The sequence below is a fragment of the Marmota monax genome, unplaced genomic scaffold (genome assembly GCF_021218885.2).
Source record: "Marmota monax isolate L192 unplaced genomic scaffold, Marmota_monax_Labrador192_F-V1.1 WCK01_AAM20220418_F8-fsc00281, whole genome shotgun sequence".
NCBI classification, from domain to species: Eukaryota; Metazoa; Chordata; class Mammalia; order Rodentia; family Sciuridae; genus Marmota; species Marmota monax.
The window spans coordinates 630,669-651,158 of NW_026693208.1; the positions used below are offsets into that span (position 1 = coordinate 630,669).

The 20,490-nt window shown below is 35.8% G+C and overlaps 1 protein-coding gene and 1 pseudogene across 7 annotated transcripts in view; one reads left to right on the top strand and one right to left on the bottom strand.

The window, feature by feature from the left end:
* LOC131424619 (L-aminoadipate-semialdehyde dehydrogenase-phosphopantetheinyl transferase-like) overlaps positions 1-2,918 on the bottom strand; it is a 96,328-nt pseudogene extending 93,410 nt beyond the window's left edge.
* Positions 2,919-3,070: 152 nt separating this feature from the next.
* Positions 3,071-20,490, top strand: part of Cd2ap (CD2 associated protein) — a 110,129-nt gene continuing 92,709 nt past the window's right edge. For all 7 annotated transcript variants that reach the window (XM_058583048.1, XM_058583050.1, XM_058583051.1 and 4 more), the window contains exon 1: positions 3,071-3,209. In XM_058583048.1, the coding sequence (XP_058439031.1) occupies positions 3,206-3,209 (4 nt within the window). In that variant the 5' untranslated portion in view covers positions 3,071-3,205. The remainder of the gene's footprint in view (positions 3,210-20,490) is intronic.

Genomic DNA, 20,490 nt, shown 5'->3' on the forward strand with positions numbered 1-20,490 from the left:
TATCCCCCAAATTTCTAGTGAAATAATATTTTATCACAAGCTGATGGGTCATCGGTTTGAGCAGGAAAATTTTCAACTTTTGTTTTGAGATGAGATCTCACTAAATTTCTGAAATTTTTGGCTTTGAACTTTGAATACTCTTACTTCAGCTTCCCAACTAGCTGGGATTATAGGCTGGTGGGCATTGTAGATTTTTAGCTTTAATGACCTCACAGTATAGGCATTGTAATTAGGATAATTAATTAAAGGAGCTCTATGAACAATTAATAACCAACATTTGCATAGCACTCAAAGGTTTAGAAAATGCACCATTTTGTAAGTTTAAAAATAAATTCCTGGATATAATTTTTTTTGGTTTGGAAGATAGCACTAACTTTAGGATCATGGTTATTTATTTTTTTTCCAACTTACTCAACTCTTCTTATAGGTCCTATTCCCTCATCCTTCCAATTTTTGTATCCAACATTGGAACATTACCTCAATGGGATAATGCCTTTTGAATTTGCTTATTTTAATTTTTAAACTCTAAACTACACTGCTTATTATGGGGATATTACAGATCCTGGGATTTCTAGGACAGAACTGATTGTAAATGCTTTGTCACATTGTCAAATCATGGAACCTGATCTCTGGTTAAGAAAATGTGGTCACCTTATCTACTTGATGAAGGTTAATATGAATTTTGTTACATATATTCTAAATATCTGATTTTATATATTATATCCTATTATATATACACATATTCTGAAATAAGACTTTTTAATGTGACCTTATTGGCAAAACAATACCCCCCATTTGTTTTCCTTAACCTTTCTTCAGTTCTATTTATTGTCCTTTCTTCTTTAAATATCTAGGGTTCAATCAAGACCTAGATATTTAGATCTCTTCCAATGGATTTTTCTTTTCTGTCTCCTTCAATGAATTCTCTTCTGCCTCTCACCAGCCTCATTTTTCAAAATCTTAAAACTATTTACTTTCTTTAAAAAGACAGGGTCTTGCTATTTTGCCCATGCTGGAAAAATAGCCTGGGCTCAAGTGATCCTCCTCCCTTGGTCTCCTGATGTACTACCTAGCCATGCTTGAACTACTTTCTTATGGGTTGCTTGAGCTGCACAGATTTTTCAAAAGCTCAGGAATATTCTGTTTGCATAGCCACCTCCCATCTTTACTTCTAGGACATCTTCAGACAGAATTACTGCCTTCCTTCAAGCTTTAGTGCAATTCACACCTTCTCCCTATAGTTTGCCCTGCCTGTAGTAATTTATTTTCCTATAAAATCTCAAGCATTTGACTTTCACTACCTCATACTGTTTATTAGTTTCATGTATTCATGTCTCACATCCTAGTTAGAATGCAGTCCTTGAGGATGAGGGCTGTATGTACTTCATCCTTTTTTTTTATTTGTTTAGTAGGATACAATGAACAAATATTACTCAACAAGTATTTGTTGATTAAAGAAAGCCCAAGTTCCATGATTCCAATACTACACAGTCAACATCTTATTTAGATATACATTGTAAATTTTTTTTCTTTTCTCCTTTTTGGCCTCTGCTTCTGAGTTTGACAATTCCTGTTTAGTATTACCGTAGGTAACTATTTTAGAAACAATAAAAAAAATTAAAAGATGGTAAAAACAGGCATGTAAGAGATAGTGGAAACTGATATTTATAGTGTCGCTATTCTGTGCTTGACACCATAGTCCGCATTTTAAAGATTTCTTTCAACAAACCTAAAAACTGAAGTCCAGCCATGTTAATTTATCCAAAGCTCCCCCCAAAATAAATGCCTGTGCTAAGTTTCAGAAACCAAGGTCTGCCTGATTTCAAAGGCAAGGCGGTTTTAGTATTGGAAGACTGCGAGAATTAAATGGCATAATTTACTGAAAAAGCAGTAGGCACAATAGTTGGCGTTCAACAGATGTTTCTTCCACAATTTGCCTACGAATTGTGTCTACTTAAGCAGGAGAGGAGGAAAAAACAAAACGAAAAAACCTGGATGAATTAATTATACTTGTTTATAACTTTAAGAAAGCCCACATTTAATTATAATAATCCCATGCCCTCCTTCATATTGACTCTAGAAAAAAATGCCTGGCAATATTTCAAATCATGATGCCTATTTTTCTTCCATGGTTGCGTAACAATTTATACTTTCAAAAGAGAATAGAAAGTTATTTTCGGCTGTCAAGAGACTAAAAGAATGTAATAAAATTATTTCTGTGACACAGATTTATGTGCTTAGTTTTTCATTTTTCTTTCTTCCCCGACGAAGAGCATATTACTCTGTTCTATAGGGACTTTGCAAGGTAAACTGCGGGGTTTCAACAGCTGCTGGGGTAACCCTCAACACCGAAATCAAGCGCGTCCTCAGTTCTTGTCGTTGACTCCCATAAGCTGCTCCTCTGCAGAAAGTTAACACCGCGTCGCCACCGCGGAAAGTGGGGCAACCCAAGCTTATTTTGCCTATCAGCAAAAACCTTTTGTATCCATTTCAGGCCACAGAACAGACAAAACACCCTACCCAGATGTTCTGAAGCTCCGCGGGGAGGAAGAAGCGTAGCTTCTTTATACTGCTCTCTCATCCGCTCGCGGCACCTGGACGTGGGCGGCGCGCGACCCAGGGCCGTGACGTCCCCGCACCTGGCAACAGCCCTAGCTCCGGTGCTGGGTAAAAACTCCAGCACGTCGGGGGCGGGGCCAAGAGAACGAGGACGTTCTCGCGAGATTTCCCTCATCGCGGCCCATCTCCCCGCACCTTCCCGGCTTCTGTCCGGCTCTTTACCTCAGTCTTTGGCGTCGCCTTGTAGGACGCCAGGCCCTGAGGGAGCAGCTAGGGGCGGGTTCTGAGGCTGGGCGGGCGCTCGGGGTTGGAGCTGGCGGCCTGAGCGAACCAGCGGGTCCCAACTCCTGCGGAAGCGACAAGGGTGGGAGAGTCGCCGTCTGGGCGCGCGGGGGAAGGGCCCTCCCGCCGCCGTGGCTTCGGCGGAGGCCAGGCGTGAGGAGTTGCCATCGTCGCTGCCTCACGGGCCGCGCTGAAGAGACTGGCCGGATAGTGTCGTGGGCGGATGGAGGCGCCTGCTCGCCCCACCTGAGCTCAGGAGGGGCCAGAGCCGAGCGCGGGGCCCGCCTCCTGTCTCAGGAGCGCTCGCGCGAGCCAGCGGAGGAGGAGAGCGGGTGCCGGGCTTCTTCCCGCAGGAGTCCCCAGCATGGGTAAGGTTGGGCGCTTCCCGCCGCCCGTCCAGGCCCTCTCGAGCCGGGTAGGCGGTTCCCTGGTCAGCCTCAGTGGGGACGCGACGGGGCTCAGCCCCCGCGCTGCAGCAACCTGCACCACCCTCGCTGGCGCCCCTCCTAGACCTGCCTCCCACCTTGTTCTTCTCGCGGTGCTCTCGGGCGCTGTCCTCTCCGCCCCTTCTCCTGTTCACCTCGAGGTGTGGGAAGGAGGGCTGGGACGCCCGACCACCTCGGCGCCCACTGCCCTGCGCCGCCCTCTTCGGATGGGGGAGGGTGATCGGAAAACTTGACAAAGTGGCACTTTGTCTTCTCTGAGGCTTTGTATAGATTGGACTTTTAGGGACATATAAGTACACATTTTGTCAAAGTTTTTTTTTTTTTTTTCCCTTGCTGAAACTTGCAGCAAGAGATGACTCGAGAAAAGGAAATCTATAATATGTATTTTAGTCTGGATCTACCTAGGCAAATATGCTGGTACTTAAACATTAAATCTCCTCCCCAACTGGGTTGGGGTTTGGTAGGATTCAGTATTGAACCCGGTGAGGAGTAGTTTCCTGTTTGGAGTTAGACTTCCTTGCTAGAGGAGAGAAAAGCACAAAGCCTTATACGTTGTTGCTGTGTGTTTTAAAAGTTTTATTTGGAATTAGGGAATGTATTGCAGTTTGGTTTGGAAAGTTTTGTCAAGTGGTGTAACGATTCTTTTGATTAAAAAGTTCAGTATAGGCTAGGCACTAATTCCTAATTCTTAAAAATTTAAAAGCATTTTTTAAAAGAATATTTTAAAAAATCAAATTTGGGCCACCATAAGGGAGAGAACGTTCTGTGAGAGTAAATCCAAGTTTAGTGGAGTAAATCAGGAGGACTCTGTCACTGCTTCCAGTTGAAAGTTGGTGTCGCTTCATATCAACAAACCATTACCGAAATGAATAATTCATGAAACTAACAAATGATTTAGTAGCAGGACAAATAGAGTACTGCTGATGTGGCACCCTCTGCCCACCCTTTGCTTTGTGCATGATGCTTTGAACAGTGTGTATAGGCACTTGCCTAGCTATTCTGTTTTCTTAGATTTTCTATTTTTATGTTCCCCTCACTTACCACCTGTTCTCAGCTACCTTTTATAAACAAAGTGCTCTTGAACTCAGAAACAGTAAAATAAAATATTTGCTATTTGGATCCTTCGAATGAATTCCTTTTTAATTGATTAGTTGAGCTTACAGGGTAATTGTGGGCTTATTCCTTTAAGCATCAAATTTTAAAATCACTAACTGCTTTGGATGAAAATTATACTAAAATTAAATGTACAACTCGATCTAAAATAGGATGTAGAATATAATTACATTTATTTTAATTATATAATTTGTTACTTTTTCAGTTGCTGGTGTGCCTTGAGAATCTGTTGGATCATATATAGGACTTGATCCAAATGCTAAATAACATACTTCTTTGCATTTTTTTCCACATTTTTTATTGGTGTATTATGGTTGATAGTATTTGTTAACATTACTCCTTTCCATTTTGAAATTATTTAAATAGGTGCTTTCCCCCCTACTTTGCTTTTCTATGATTGTAACTGTAATTAGTGTCCCCCTTCATTCTCCGTTTTCTTTTTTTTTTGACTGTGTGAAAATCATGTGCAAATTTGTGATTATACATGGGGGAAAATCAGTAGACCCTTACTGAACAGTGTGAGGTCCTCTGGTGGGAAAAGTGAATGAATACCAATACTTGGACATTATAATATCTGTTTGGCCAGAGGTCTTTTCTTAGTGAGTTGTTACATTCTGGATAAGTGAAGTTTGGTAAAGTTCCACGTTAGCATACTGTCAACTTGACTACTCAATTATGAACTTCTCTTATTTGGGGTATTTGTTGTTAAAATGAGAAATATTTGTGAAACATTTTCATATGAATGTATACTTTAAATTTATTAGTCATGTAACCATGTTAAAATCCTCAAGTTTATTTGAAGGAGTTTCCTCTTTAAGGTTCATTTGCTTGGTTTTTTCATCAGCGATCTTTTAAGATGTAGCCTAAAATATTTACATGGGATTTTATATAATTTGTCAAAAATGAAAGAAAAATTGAAAATTTTTTTGAGAGATTAATGTGGATACCTACTGAGTGATGGTTTCTGCACTTTAGTGATACAGTTAAGAGAGTTAAGAGCAGGGGCCCTGGATAGGAATTTATTTCCTGAGGTCTCACCTATCTGTGTGACTGAGCAAATTACTTAACCTCTCTGTGCTTCAGTTTCTTGATCTAAAAATGGGATTCAAGTATGACTCTCATAGATGTTAGAATGCCTGAGTGAGTGAATACTTATAAAGTGCTTAGGAAGTTACCAGTGCTGCTGGATGTTTTAATTTTTAAATGATTTCCTTGATTCTTGTTGGGACCTTAAACAGAATACTGTCTTTCAAGGGCCAGTGAGAGGACATGAGTCTATACTAATGCAGAAATCAACAGAATTTTATGTAGTGTAATCTTACAGAAATTATGTAGAAAGATACTGTTTTTTTTCAGTATTGGTTATACTCTGAGAAGCTCCATTATTAAAAATAAGCTTATTTAGAAAAAACTTTTAAGTGGAATGACTTATTACTAGAGACATTTGAATTTTCTGTTAACCTGTTTTTATTTTTTATGTTTGTTAAATGTGGAAAATGTCTTTCAAGAAATATGAGGCTCTCAAGTGAAATAATTAGGGAACATCTTTGGGAGATACAAAGCAATACTTTTAAAAAAATTTGTTCCAAAAATACATTTGTGCATTTTGAAGTGAAATATAAAAGTAAATGGCACAGTGTTGCTAAATTTGAATTTTTATTTTTGAAAGAGTAAGCATATTTTAAGGGCTGAATTTTTCTTAATTTCAGATACGGTTATGAGCTTTTGAGTTTAAATTTATTCTAAAAACTTACATATAAAGCATGTCAGTCATGAAGTTTAAATGGAAACTTGCAGTGTGTTTAGATGATATATACCACACACACACACACACACACACGCGCGCGCGCACACACACACACACACACACTTCTATAATAGAATTTCTTTATTTTACATTTACATTGTACTATTTGGAGAAAAACTTGATCCATACAGATACATTAGCTTACATACAATAGGGGATACTTGCTAATTCAGCCTCAGGATTGACTTCAGTTACACAATCTAGAGCATAAAAAAGTAATAGGAAATTTTTCCCCCTCCCTGCCAATTTTTATACCTAATCCAAATCTGTGAAAACCCCTTTCTCTTTAATGGAATATCTTTCCCTGTTGTTAAATGTGTTTTGAGTATGGTAAAAATGTTTCATTTTCTGATGTATATAAAGAAGTGGTATCATTGTGTCAAGGGCATAAAGATAGGCAGAGAAAGAGGTGTAATGATTCTTGATTTCACTGAGTATAGGGCAGACCTCTTTTCCTGGTAAATGGATGAATAAGTTGTAGACCTCTTTTCTTGGTAAATGGATGAATAAGTTGTCAAAGATCTGAACATTTTCAGAATTTATATTCAGAAAAGAAAGGGTGGAACTGTGACTTACTTGATTGTAGGAATTGATATCTACTATACAGATTTAACACCAACAGGATTTAGGTGCTAAATAATAGTAGCAGCCAGGCAGTAAGTCTTTCTAGATGAGTTCCCAACACTAATTTGGGAAATCTGGATTGAAGTTCAGTTATAGTTATCGTCAGCATGTCAACATCAGGGATATGTGTAGCAAAATTTAGTGTGTAGACTGGTGGAGCCGGTCAGCTGGGTGTGGGAGTGAGATGCTGGTTGGTAGTAAGCCACCAGGTAGAGGTTCAGGATGGCATTGTGAAGGGAGAAGGGAGGAGACAGGGTCTGGAAATAGGCCTTGGAGACCTAGCTACAGGGAAATGAAACCAGACAGGGTCTAGATTTTTTTTTTTAAATATTTATTTTTTAGTTGTAGTTGTACACAATTCCTTTAGTTTACTTATTTATTTATATGTGGTGCTAAGGATTGAACCCAGGGCCTCACACATGATAGGCGAACACTGTATGCTGAGCCACAACTCCAGGACCCCCCCCCCCCATCTAGTTTTTTTTTTTTTAATCTTTTAAAATTTATTTTTATTTAAGAGAGAGAGAGAGAGAGAGAGAGAGAGAGAATTTTTCAATATTTATTCCTTAGTTATTGGCAGACCACAACATCTTTGTTTGTATGTGGTGCTGAGGATCTAATGAACCCAGGCGGCATGCATGCCAGGCAAGCACGCTACCGCTTGAGCCACATCCCCAGCCCCTAGTTTTTTTTTTTGTTGTTGTTGTTGTTGTTGTTTTTTTTTAATGAGAAAAATACAAAATAGGTATTTGTTCTCCGGAATAAAAACGAGTTTGGTTATTGGAACTGTTTAGGATAGTAATACTGGTAAGATGTTGAGCTGCTCAGCTGTGGACCTGCTACTATGTTACCTATCTTGAGACTATATCAGTAGTCAACATTAGCAGCTGAATCTATAACTGAGATATAATTGGTTCCAAATAAATTTCGGATTTATGGCATCCTCTGTGTATCTAAAGGTTTGGGAATATTCATAGTCTGTAGCATCCCCTCTGTTTATTTGGTCCCAGGGATTTGATATGCCTGCTTTTTTCTTTGTTGCTTTTTTCCACCTGGATTTTTTTCCTTTCAGATTGAAAGGAGAGCAGATCACAGAGTTGCAGCATGCTTTTATGTTTTAGAAACAAGTATGTAATTCTCAAGGATGTTAAATAGTTACAACTACAAACATAAGAATAAATGGACAACTAAGGCATGAGAAACTTTAAAGTACTTTTAATTCGTGGTCTCTTGATTTCACTGAAGTGGTGTTAGGCTAGTTATTAGAAAGACCTTCATTGTTTTCCTTTTGGATTGATTATTCCTTTCTAGTACTTCCTCATACTCCCCCTCAGCCTTCTTTTGGGTTTGTTTTAGATATTTAGACTATTTTACAGACTTTGTATCACTACAAAGCAGTTAGAATTCCATTCATACTCTTTCTAGGAATTTTCCCACCTGAGACCATTTTAGCACCAAGTGAGGTAGGCATTTTCTTTTGGGTATGTTATATATATATATATATATATTTTTATTTTTTATTTTTTTTATTTTTTTTGAGGGGGGTGTGGGGCGGGGGGGGGTTCTTTTCTTTTTTTTTTCTGGCTAAAGATGTTAATCTGGTATCAGACATGATAGTGTTATGGACTCTGTTTCCTGGAACCTAAATGTATCACATCAGTCCTTTCTAATAGCTCCAGTAGACTTATAATCTTCCAAATTTTGTGTACCCTAAACTTCCCATCATGATACTGTTTTTTTTTAATATTTATTTTTAAGTATTGTTTTAGTTTTAGGTGGATACAATATCTTTTATTTATGTGGTGCTGAGGATAGAATCCAGTGCCTCAAGCATGCTAGGTGAGCACCCTGCCACTGAGCCACAACCCCAGTGCCTACTGTTCTGTTTTTTTAACTTACTTGCAAAACAGAGATAACTAACATGGGAATCTGAATCCAATATCTATTTTAATACTTTATCAGTATCACTTAGCTCAGGTTCTTTTTTTTTTTTCTTTTGAGGACAGAGTATCATCATGTTGCTCAGGCTGACCTTGAACTCCTGGGATCAAGTGATCTTCCTGCCTTATCCTCCAGGTTAGCTGAGACTACAGTCATATACCACCACCACACTTTTGGTTTAGTTTAGGTTCTTTTTGATGATTAAATGTCTAGGTAATTCTAGGTTCCAAGGGAGTTACTATGTAACTTCTAATCACTAGGGGTTTCTAGTAGAACAATACTTTTTAAGTATTGTTATAGTAACAAACAATTACTGTCAACATTAGATGAAAGCTGTTTGGGTTGATGATGCAGGTTAGTGGTAGAAGGCTTGCCTAGCATGCATGAGGCCCTGAGTTTGATCTTTAGCAACACCTCCCCTGCCTCCCCCCCCAAAATAAAAAAGAAGTGTTAACAAAAAATCATATCACCAAGGAAAGGAGCTACAGATGAAAGATCAATCAAGAAGTATTTGTCTTAATTTCTTTAACTTCTCACAATATCTGGATTCTGATATTAATGATCTTGTCTCTTCCTCCTTCTATTCTAAATCTATTAGAATGGCTTAGTAGTGTTGTGATAGGAATAAGGCTTAACATAATAGGAATAAAATTTAACATGTGACTTCATTAGGAGTCCAAACAAAAAAGGGAATGTAGTATTTTAACAGGAGATATTCCAGGATCAGAAATAATAAACTGTAATAGGAGAAGTGTAAAGAAGATCAGAATATGAATTCTTTGCATTGGAAGGCAAATAAGATTTAGTCATCTCTCATTAGTTTGACTAGTGATGATACACGAGTATCATCAGTTCTGTTGTGTTAGTGTTCTGGCGTTGTGACAAAGTACCCGAGATAATCAACTTAAAAGGAGGAAAGGTTTATTTTGGCTCACAGTTTTAGAACTTTTCGTTCATGGTCTCTTGGCTGGTCACAGTGTAGTACATCATGATGGAAGCACATGGCAGAGGAGTCCTATTCATATGATGCCAGCTAGAAGCAAAACCAAACAAATAAAATGGCAGGGGTCCCAATGTCCTTTAAAGTGTATACCTCCAGTGCCATAATTTCCTTCCAGTAGGCCCCAACTACTAAATATTCTACTACCTGCCAATAGCACCACAGGCTAGCCTTCAACACATAGGCCTTTGGGGGACATTCAAGATCCAAACTACAGCAGCAGTAGATAAAATATTTTTTCTTCTATTCCAGGTAATGAGTATTTACAGTGAAGCAAACTTTCCTTTGAGGTGATCTCTATGATATACTTTTGTCCAAAGTCCTGACTTCTCCCTTTTTTCTTATAGTGCTAGAGAGTAAACTCAGGTATATTTTACTATTGAGGTACCTGCCCAACTGTTTTTATTTTTTGAGATAGGACCTGATTAAATTGCCCAGGCTGTCCTCAAACTTGCAGTCCTGCCTCAGTCTCCTAAGTAGCTGGGATTACAGGTGTAATTGTCACTGTGATGGGTTACATATATATAATAAATAAAACAGAAAACCAAATAATGAAAATAAGTAAATTGATAAATTATATAATTTTAAATTTTTTAGTAGTCATGTTGCAAAAAAAGAATTTGACATTTTAACCATTTTTTTCATTATGTTGGAGTAAAGAAAACACATTATTTCAGCATAAATTAAGTATAAAAATGTTAATGAGGTAGTTGACTTATTTTTCTGTCTTTGAAATCTGATTTGTATTTTACATTTATACAACATCTCAGTTGGACTAGCCCTGTGTTTAGTGCTCAGTCATTACCTGTGGCTTCTGGTTATCTGCTGAATAGTACAGTTTTAGGATGTAAACCTTATAGGTTTGTTGAAAATCTAATAAGAATCTATCTGAAAATATTTTTTTTGTGATATTTTGCTATTTTGTTAGATATTTAATTAGTGATAACTTCTTATAATAACTTAAGTATATTTTCTCATAGAAAAATGTTCATTTTAGTGAATTGTAATCACTAAAAGTGAACAAACAATTCTTTTATTAGAAGAATTTAATTTTACTTTTTGTATGTTTGTATTTTTCATGTATGCTTAGATACATGGAGAAACGCAAATGATTATTTCAAATATTTTCATGATTCTTAAGTGTGCCATTACAGGTTTTTCATTTGTCTTTGTAACTTATGTATTTCAAGTCTATTTTGAAATTAATTCTTCTATAGCAATTTCCCATGTTTTGGTAAGTTTAAAATTTTCTTTTTAGCTGATACTTTGCTGAATATTAGTATTTAGAAAATGCTTATTATGCTAGGCATTGTATTGAGCATTTGATCCCCATAGGAGGTGTTATGACATATATTATTGTTCTCATTTTTCAGAAACAGGGATCAAAGTTACAGAGATTGTTACTCTCCCAAGGTTGAATACAGGATGTGGAGGTGGCAAGATCAGACTTGTGTTGGTTTGATTTTAAAGCATGTCTTCTTAATTGTTTCTTAAAACATTTTGGGAAAGGGAAATAATGTAAGTCAGCAGAGCAAGTAATATGACTATCTTAGTGTGGTTTAAAAACAAATTAGCTGGGTGCAATGGTGAGTGTACCTGTAGTCTTACTCTGGAAAGTAAGGCTGGAAGATCACTTGTGCCTAGTAGTTTCAGACCAGCCTGGGCTATACACTGAGAATGATTCTCATCCCCCTCTCCTGCCCCCCAACAAACAAACAAACAAAAATAACCCAAAGAAATTCAAATTTTATCACCTAAAAATTGTGGATTGGTATTAAACACTGTTCATGTGCTTGAGTAAGTGTTTTGTCTTATGACATGTTAATAAATTTTAACTCTGTTACACATTGGTCTTTTTTATGTATCCAGTAGGTTTTCATAGCGTTTTTTTTTAAGTGAGTTTTATAAAACTTCCAGATGAATATTCATATGGTACTTTTTGGTCTGACTTGCACCATGCTTAAAACTAATTTTTAGTGTTTTCTTCAAGTTAAGACTGGAAAATAAAATGAGGAATGAAGAATACTTAATTGAATACTCCAACTTGTTTGCTCTTCAAATGGATTTTTAATGTTTGTTATCTTAAGAATTTATTTTGGGAGGAGGCATTTATTACATGGGCATGGTAATTTCTTTTTTTTAAGGAATTAGTTTTATGTCTTTAAATTTTTTTTTTTTTTTTTTGTAGTTGCAGATGGGAAGTTTATTTTTATGTGGTGCTAAGGATTGAACCCAGTGCCCCATACATGCTAGGCACACACTCTGCCACTGAGCTTCAGTCTCAGTTCAATTTCTTTGTTTTTAATCTTAAATTCTAAGTAATTTTGTGAGACGAAAATCGCTATTGTTTTTTTTTTTTTTTAATTTTTTTTCTTTTTTTTTTTTTGGTAATGCTGGGGATTGAACCCAGGGCCTCCTTCATGGGAGGCAAGCACTTTACCAACTGAGCTATATCCTCAGACCCGCTATTGTTTTTTAAACTTAGATTATAGTTATTTTTGCAGATGTTTTTCACTAATCTAATTTAGTTACATTTCCTTTATCAGATTTCCTTTTCTCTTGGATATGTGATGAGAGGATATGGTGCCAAGCAAACATTTGCACACTATTTAAAATACAAAGGAGGGGGGGTGGGGGCTGGGGTTGTGGCTCAGTGGCACTTGCCTAGCGTGTGTGAGGCACTGGGTTGATTCTCAGCGCCGCATATAAATAAAGAAAATAAAGGCCCATCAACAATTAAAAATAAATGAATGAATAAATAAATAAATAAATCAAAAGTACAAAGGGAGGGGAGGGGGTTGTAGTATTTGTTCTTGGTTTTAAGAATGACTAAATTTACTTATGTTGAAATCATATAAGAAATACTACTTAACAATTCTATGTTTAACAAGCTTGAGAAAATAAATGGCAAATTATAATATAACGATAAGAGCATTTTAAATGAAACTATTATATTACTACAATGACTTTAGGGATAATATTGTTCTTTTTTATTAGTATTTTGACTAATGAATCCAGTAGCAATAAAATTTAATGAAATGTTATTCATGATGACATTAAGCAATGCTAATCAATTTTGTATTCTTCTATTTGTATTAAATACTGTATTGAACTCTAGAAATTATCTAATAAAGACTTTTGTTTTATGGTGAAAAGTAAATACTTAAGTTTTGGAAATTGAAAGTAAAAGTAAAAATTATATATTTAATGGAAATAGTTGATAGAAACATTAAAGTATATGTATCATAGTATACTTCTTTGGCAGTAAAACTGATGATTGTTTTTAATTTTATGTAAAGCATAGTTTTGTGTATTTTTGTATAACTTTCTCTATTTTGTAGTTTGTAATAATAAAGATTAATGCTCAATAGTAAAACTGGTAATTTTACAGACCCAGACCCAAGTTGATGCTGTTGTAATATTTATCTCTATTGTGTTGACCAAAACTAAAAATAAATATTCCCTATTCAATGCCCATAAAATTTATAACTGTTTAGAATTGTTGTGTAAATTGTCTATTTTTTATGAAGTGATTTTTTATTATAAAAAGTGCTTATTTGAGTAGAATAAAAATCTCTTATAATATTGCCACTAGTATTTTTTTTTTTTTTTGCATAGAAATTTCTGTTTATTTATTTATTAGTATTGGGATTAAACCCAGAGGCATTTTAACACTGAGCCATATCTCTAGCCCTTTTTGTTTTTTATTTTGAGTTAGGGTCTCACTGAGTTGCTTAGGGCCTTGCTAAAGTTGCTGAGGCTGGCTTTTGAGCTTGTGATCCACCTGTCTTTGTCTTCCGAGTTGCTAGATCATAAGCATGTGCATCAGCTCTGAAATTTAATTTCTAGACTTTTTTTTTCCTTGTGGTTGTTGTACTAGGGATCAAATCTAGGGCCTCATAAGTGCTAGGCAAGTGATCATCACTGAGTTACATTCCCAGCCCTTTTTATTTTTTGTTTTGATACGGGATCTCACTAAGTTGCAGAGGGTCTCACCATGTGATTGCTGAGGCTGGCCTTGAATTTGGCAATCCTCCTGCTTAAGCCTTCTGTGTAGCTGGCAATAGAAGTGTTCTCCATTGTATCCAGCAAGATTTTAAGATTTTAAGCTTTATTCTCAGACATTCTTTTTTTTTTTTTTTTAAATACTGTTGATTTAAAAAGAAATCTGTTGAATAATTTTTTTTTTTTTTTTTAAACAGAAAATTTCCACTCACTATTTAGGTTTGTAACTTTATAGTATATCTAAGAACCAGCCTGGCCTAACTCTGTAGCATTTCTTCAGAATATTGTATTGACAAATTTCTTTGTGTAATCTCTTATGGCTCAGTTTATTTTTTATTGTTCATTCTGATAGGCTTTTTTGAGGTATTTTTGAGTTATTCAGTCTTTTGAGATGTTTGGAAGTGGGTTTCTGAGTGAACTAACCATTCAAATGCTGGTGCTATTGGAGGAAGCTTAGAGGAACTGATCAGTTAGATAAGCATAATTTTAGTATTTGGTATTAGGACAGTTAATTATATGTTGGCAAACAAACCAACCCACCCCAAATAGGATGAATTGGTTTTAAAGATCTAGTTTACTGTCTAGTGTTTTTGAATGTAGTTGTAATCTGAAAAGAGTTGAAATGTTATAATAATATGTATAAGTTATAACAAACCACTTTTTAAAGAATATGTTAATTTTATTGGAAAATGTGTTCTCTTTTGGAAAAGTTGTACTTTCTGTGTGGAAAGATTTTGTTAAAATAAGGAGAATGAAATGTATAAAAGTCATTCTAATATTATTTTCCTGAAAGATGACAAAAATAAATTTGAAGAATAGTTTAACATAATTTTAAGTAGTTCGTTGTATTGAATTCACATTTTACTGCTGGAATATATATATTTTTGCCATACCCCACATAACTCTATATAATCTTTTGAATAACATTACATATTATTTATATACATGAATATTATAAAGGATACTGGAGAACTTAATTCTCATATCCCGACGTAGACGTTATAATTTAAGTAGATTGCTAAGAATAAATAGCCCTATTAAATTGAGTATTCAGGAGTTTAATTACAGATAATATATCTAAGTCAGAATTTCTTGTTTTTTATACTTATTGTATGGAATTTTTTTGTTTTTAAGATGGTAAAGTGATGTCAGAAGAGGGGGATAACTTTTTTTTTTTAATTGAGTTTCGTATTAGTAATTCAATTACAAGAGAATTCCTAGAGAAGTTCTTAGAGAAACGGGAAATAGTATTATAGCTTTTTTTATGGTGTCTTCAGGGATGAAACAACCTGTATTGCTCTTATTAGCTCTGCAAATGGGGAAAAGGTTCTATTGTATTTTTGGACAGGATATCTCAAACCTTTCTGTATCTCCTTAGAATGAAACCCTCATTGGAAGAGTGGCTAAAAAAGGAATACTGTTGCATAATTTGGCGTCTGCCATACTAGCATTCTATAGGAACAGTACACATTTGGATAGCTATCTTTCTGATTATAAAATTATTCATCTTTGAAAGTTTAGAAAATAAAGAAAAAAGGAAAAAATGAACTGACATACTCCACAGAATGAATAGTTATTTTGATACATTGGTTCAAATCCTAAAATAAATAAACAAACAAATACATATATGTATATATATATTTTAATATTTTTCTAGTTGTTGAGAGACCTTTATTTTCTTTATTTTTATGCAGTGCTTAGAATAAACCCAGTGCCTCACACATGACAGGGAAGTGCGCTTCACGAAACCACAGCCCCAGCCCCCTAAAATATATTTTTACATATTTAGTTCATCCTTTATATTATTAATTTGGTCTCTTGCTTTATTTACTTGAAACTTTCTACATATATCCCTAAGTCATATTTGTTGCAATTAAGTTCTGTTCCTTTTTGTGGTTTAACCATTTTTAATCTAACTAGTTAAACTGTTTTTGAGATGTAGGTTGATGAATAATTTTACATGTCAGTGTATTTATGATTAAATTTTGCTTTTGAAACTGCACATAATTTGTATTTTTTGGAGAAGAATAAGAAGATGCAAGTACAAATGACAGTGGAAAACTCACCCAGATATGTTTATTGTTCTTGTGCTGTATATTCATTCATGCAGACTTGGTATCTTATAAACTAATGTATGAATAAATACATATGCTATTTTTTATATTAGGGAAATCATAAGATTTGAAATAATTGTCTCATGGTGATATTATATTTGGTACCTTTTAAAATATGAATAGCCTACTTCTTTCTAGGACAGTAATAACATTTAGAAAAATGTAAATGTTTGAAAAATTAAAAAAAAAGACTATAAAATTTTCAGTTGTCTCACCACTCAGAAAAAAAGAGTGATTAAATTTGGCTTATGAATTCTATATTTGATTTTTCTGAGCAGCCCTCTTCTCCCACCTATCTTTACTTTTAGGAAAAATAGTATTATACTGTCTATACTATTTTATAAAATATCTTTCATTTATCTTTAATGTTTTTCTGTGTCTCTTGTATGGAATTAGTTTTAAATGAGTATTTTTTATTTTATTTATTCTAGTAGATGTGTGGTAGTATTTCATTGCATAAAATTGGCATATTTCTTTAAATATTTGGTAGAATTTGTTACTGAAACTATCTGAGCTTCGAGATTCCTTTTTTTGGGAAGGTTTTAAATTATGAACTCAATTTTTTTTGGGGAAGGGGGTTGGACTGGGAATTAAACCCAGAGGCATTTTAGCACTGAATCACATCTCCAGCTTCTGTGAACTCAATTTTTTTTTTATTGGTTGTTCGAAACTTTACAAAGCTCTTGACATATCATATTTATACATTTGATTCAAGTGGGTTATGAATTCCCATTTTTACCCCTTATACAGATTGCAGAATCACATCGGTTACACATCCACGTTTTTACATATTGCCATACTAGTGACTTTTGTATTCTGCTATCTTTCCTATCCTCTACTATCCCCCATCCCTTCCCATCTTCTCTCTCTACCCCATCTACTGTAATTCATTTCTCTCCCTTGATTTTTTTTCCCTTTCCCTTCACATCCTCTTATATGTAATTTTGTATAACAATGAAGGTCTCCTTCCATTTCCATGCAGTTTCCCTTCTCTCTCCCTTTCCCTCCCCGCTCTCGTCCCTGTTTAATGTTAATCATTTTCTCATGCTCTTCCTCCCTGCTCTGTTTTTAGTTGCTCTCCTTATATCTAAGAAGACATTTGGCATTTGTTTTTTAGGGATTGGCTAGCTTCACTTAGCATAATCTGCTCTAATGCCATCCATTTCCCTGCAAATTCCATGATTTTGTCATTTTTTAGTGCTGAGTAATACTCCATTGTATATAAATTCCACATTTTTTAATCCATTCATCTATTGAAGGGCATCTAAGTTGGTTCCACAGTCTAGCTATTGTGAATTGTGCTGCTATGAACATCGATGTAGCAGTATCCCTATAGTACGCTCTTTTAAGGTCTTCAGGGACTAGTCCAAGAAGGGGAATATCTGGGTCAAATGGTGGTTCCATTCCCAGCTTTCCTTGGAATCTCCATACTGCTTTCCACATTGGCCGCACCAATTTGCAGTCCCACCAGCAATGTACAAGTGTACCCTTTTCCCCACATCCTCACCAGCACTTGTTGTTGTTTGACTTCATAATGGCTACCAATCTTACTGGAGTGAGATGGTATCTTAGGGTGGTTTTGATTTGCATTTCTCTGACTGCTAGAGATGGTGAGCATTTTTTCATGTACTTGTTGATTGATTGTGTATCCTACTCTGAGAAGTGTCTTCTGTGAACTCAATTTTAAAAATTGTTGTTCAGGTTATCTCAAACTGTGAAACTAATAAAACTTTGAAAAATATTTATATGTATATTCTTGTTTATGGTTTTTCTTCTTATTTTTTTGTTTGTTTATTTTTGGGACTGGGGATTGAACCCAGGGGTGCTTAACTACTGAGACACATCCACAGCACTTTTAAAAATATTTTCTTTAGAGATAGGGTCTCACTGAGTTGCTTAGGGCCTAAGTTGCTGAGGCTGGCTTTGATCCTCCTGCCCTAGATAGTTATCTTTTTAATAAATGTGAGGTACGTAATAATATTCTTTTATTCCTGATATTGGTAATATTGTTTTTTCTTTTTTATTCTGTTTGACATTCTACTAGAGATTTATCTATTGACCCCAAATTGACTATTTTGTATTTCAATAAAATAAAAATAAAAATAAAAATTTCAATAAAATAATTTTCTTTTTAAAAATTTTCTCTGGTTTCCTTAGAATATTTAATAATTCTGTTCTATTTCCCATCTTAGCCTATAAAGTATACTTCAAATATTTTTTTCTTTTTTTAAAATTTATTTTAATTAGTTACACATGACAGTACAATGACCTTGACATATCATACATTTGAATCAGATGGAATATAATTTCTCATTTTTCTGAGTGTACAGGTTGCAGAATTACATTGGTCATGCATTCATGCCGCAGTCTGGCTGGGCACAAAATAACCCAGCCACCACAAAAACTTGTAGATTCCAACAGCAACTCTTTATTCCCGAACTCTCACTGACACTCTACACGCACGTTCTGGGAAAAACATACACTCCCTCCACCGGGCTCTGTGTACCAATTCTCTCAGAACCCCACGAGAACTCAACGGGAACTCAAGGAGCGGGAACTCAAGGAGCAGGCGCCTGAGGCAGCAGGATACGCCCTATTCCCAGCAGGATCCACCCTAAACCTGGAGCCACCCTAATCCAGCAGGATCTACCCTAAACCTGGAGCCACCCTAATCCAGCAGGATCCACCCTAAACATGGAGCCACCCTAATCCCTGAACAGGGTCACCTTTCAACCAAAAATGCCAGGCGTCATTCCTACTTGGCTATGGCTCTCAGCACATTCACATATATACACACAGTAATAATAATGTCTGTTTCATTCTACTATCCTTCCTATCTCCCCAGCCCCTCCACTCGCCTCCCATCACTTCTCTCTACCTAATCTAGGGTAACGCTATTCTTTTTTTTTCTCTCACATCTTCATACATGTATTTTGTATGAGGGTCTCCTTCCACCATCCATGCAATTTTCTTTCTCCCTCTCTTTCCTTCCCACCCCTCTTCCCTATGTACAGGTAATCTTCCCATGCTCCTCCTCTCTTACCCAATTTGTGTCACCCCTCTTTGATATCAGAGAAGGCATTCAGCATTTGTTTTTTTGGGATCGGCTAACTTCACATAGCATAATCTACTCTAATGCCATCCATTTCCCTGCAAATGCCATGATCTTCTGATTTTTTAGTGCCAAGTAATATTCCATTGTGTATATATGCCACTTTATTTTTATTTTTATTTTTATTTTTTTTTGAAATTAGAATTTGCTTTTATTGTTTTTTTTTATTTTTTATTGTTGGTTGTTCAAAACATTACATAGTTCTTGATATATCATATTTCACACTTTGATTCAAGTGGGTTATGAACTCCCATTTTTACCCCGTATACAAATTGCAGAATCACATCAGTTACACATCCATTGATTTACATATTGCCATACTAGTGTCTGTTGTATTCTGCTGCCTTTCCTATCCTCTGCTATCCCCCCTCCCCTCCCCTCCCTTCCCCTCCCCTCTTCTCTCCCTACCCCCTCTACTGTCCTTCATTTCTCCCCCTTGTATTATTTTCCCCTTTCCACTCACTTCCTCTTGTATGAAATTTTGTATAACCCTGAGGGTCTCCTTCCATTTCCATGCAATTTCCCTTCTCTCTCCCTTTCCCTCCCACCTCTCATCTCAGTTTAATGTTAATCTTCTTCTCATGCTCTTCGTCCCTACTCTGTTCTTAGTTACTCTCCTTATATCAAAGAAGACATTTGGCATTTGTTTTTTAGGGATTGGCTAGCTTCACTTAGCATAATCTGCTCTAATGCCATCCATTTCCCTGCAAATTCTATGATTTTGTCATTTTTTTATGCAGAGTAATACTCCATTGTGTATAAATGCCACATTTTTTAAATCCATTCATCCATTGAAGGACATCTAGGTTGGCTCCACAGTCTAGCTATTGTGAATTGTGCTGCTATAAACATTGATGTGGCTGTGTCCCTGTAGTATGCTGTTTTTAGGTCTTTTGGGTATAGTCTGAGAAGAGGAATATCTGGGTCAAATGGTGGTTCCATTCCCAGGTTTTCAAGGAATCTCCATACTGCTTTCCAAATTGGCTGCACCAATTTGCAGGCCCACCAGCAGTGTATGAGTGTACCTTTTTCCCTGCATCCTCACCAGCACTTGTTGTTGTTTGCCTTCATCATGGCTGCCATTCTTAGTGGAGTGAGATGGTATCTTAGGGTAGTTTTAATTTGCATTTCTCTGATTGCTAGAGATGATGAGCATTTTTTCGTATATTTGTTGATTGATTGCATATCCTCTTCTGAGAAGTGTCTGTTCATGTCCTTCGCCCATTTGTTGATTGGGTTATTTTTGATGTTTAGCTTTTTGAGTTCTTTATATACCCTAGAGATTAGAGCTCTATCTGATGTGTGAGGGGTAAAAATTTGTTCCCAGGATGTAGGCTCCCTATTCACCTCACATATTATTTCTCTTGCTGAGAAAAAAACTTTTTAGTTTGAATTCATTCCATTTGTTGATTCTTGGTTTTAATTCTTGTGCTATAGGTTTTTATTAAGGAAATTGGGGCCTAGCCCCATGTGATGGAGATTAGGGC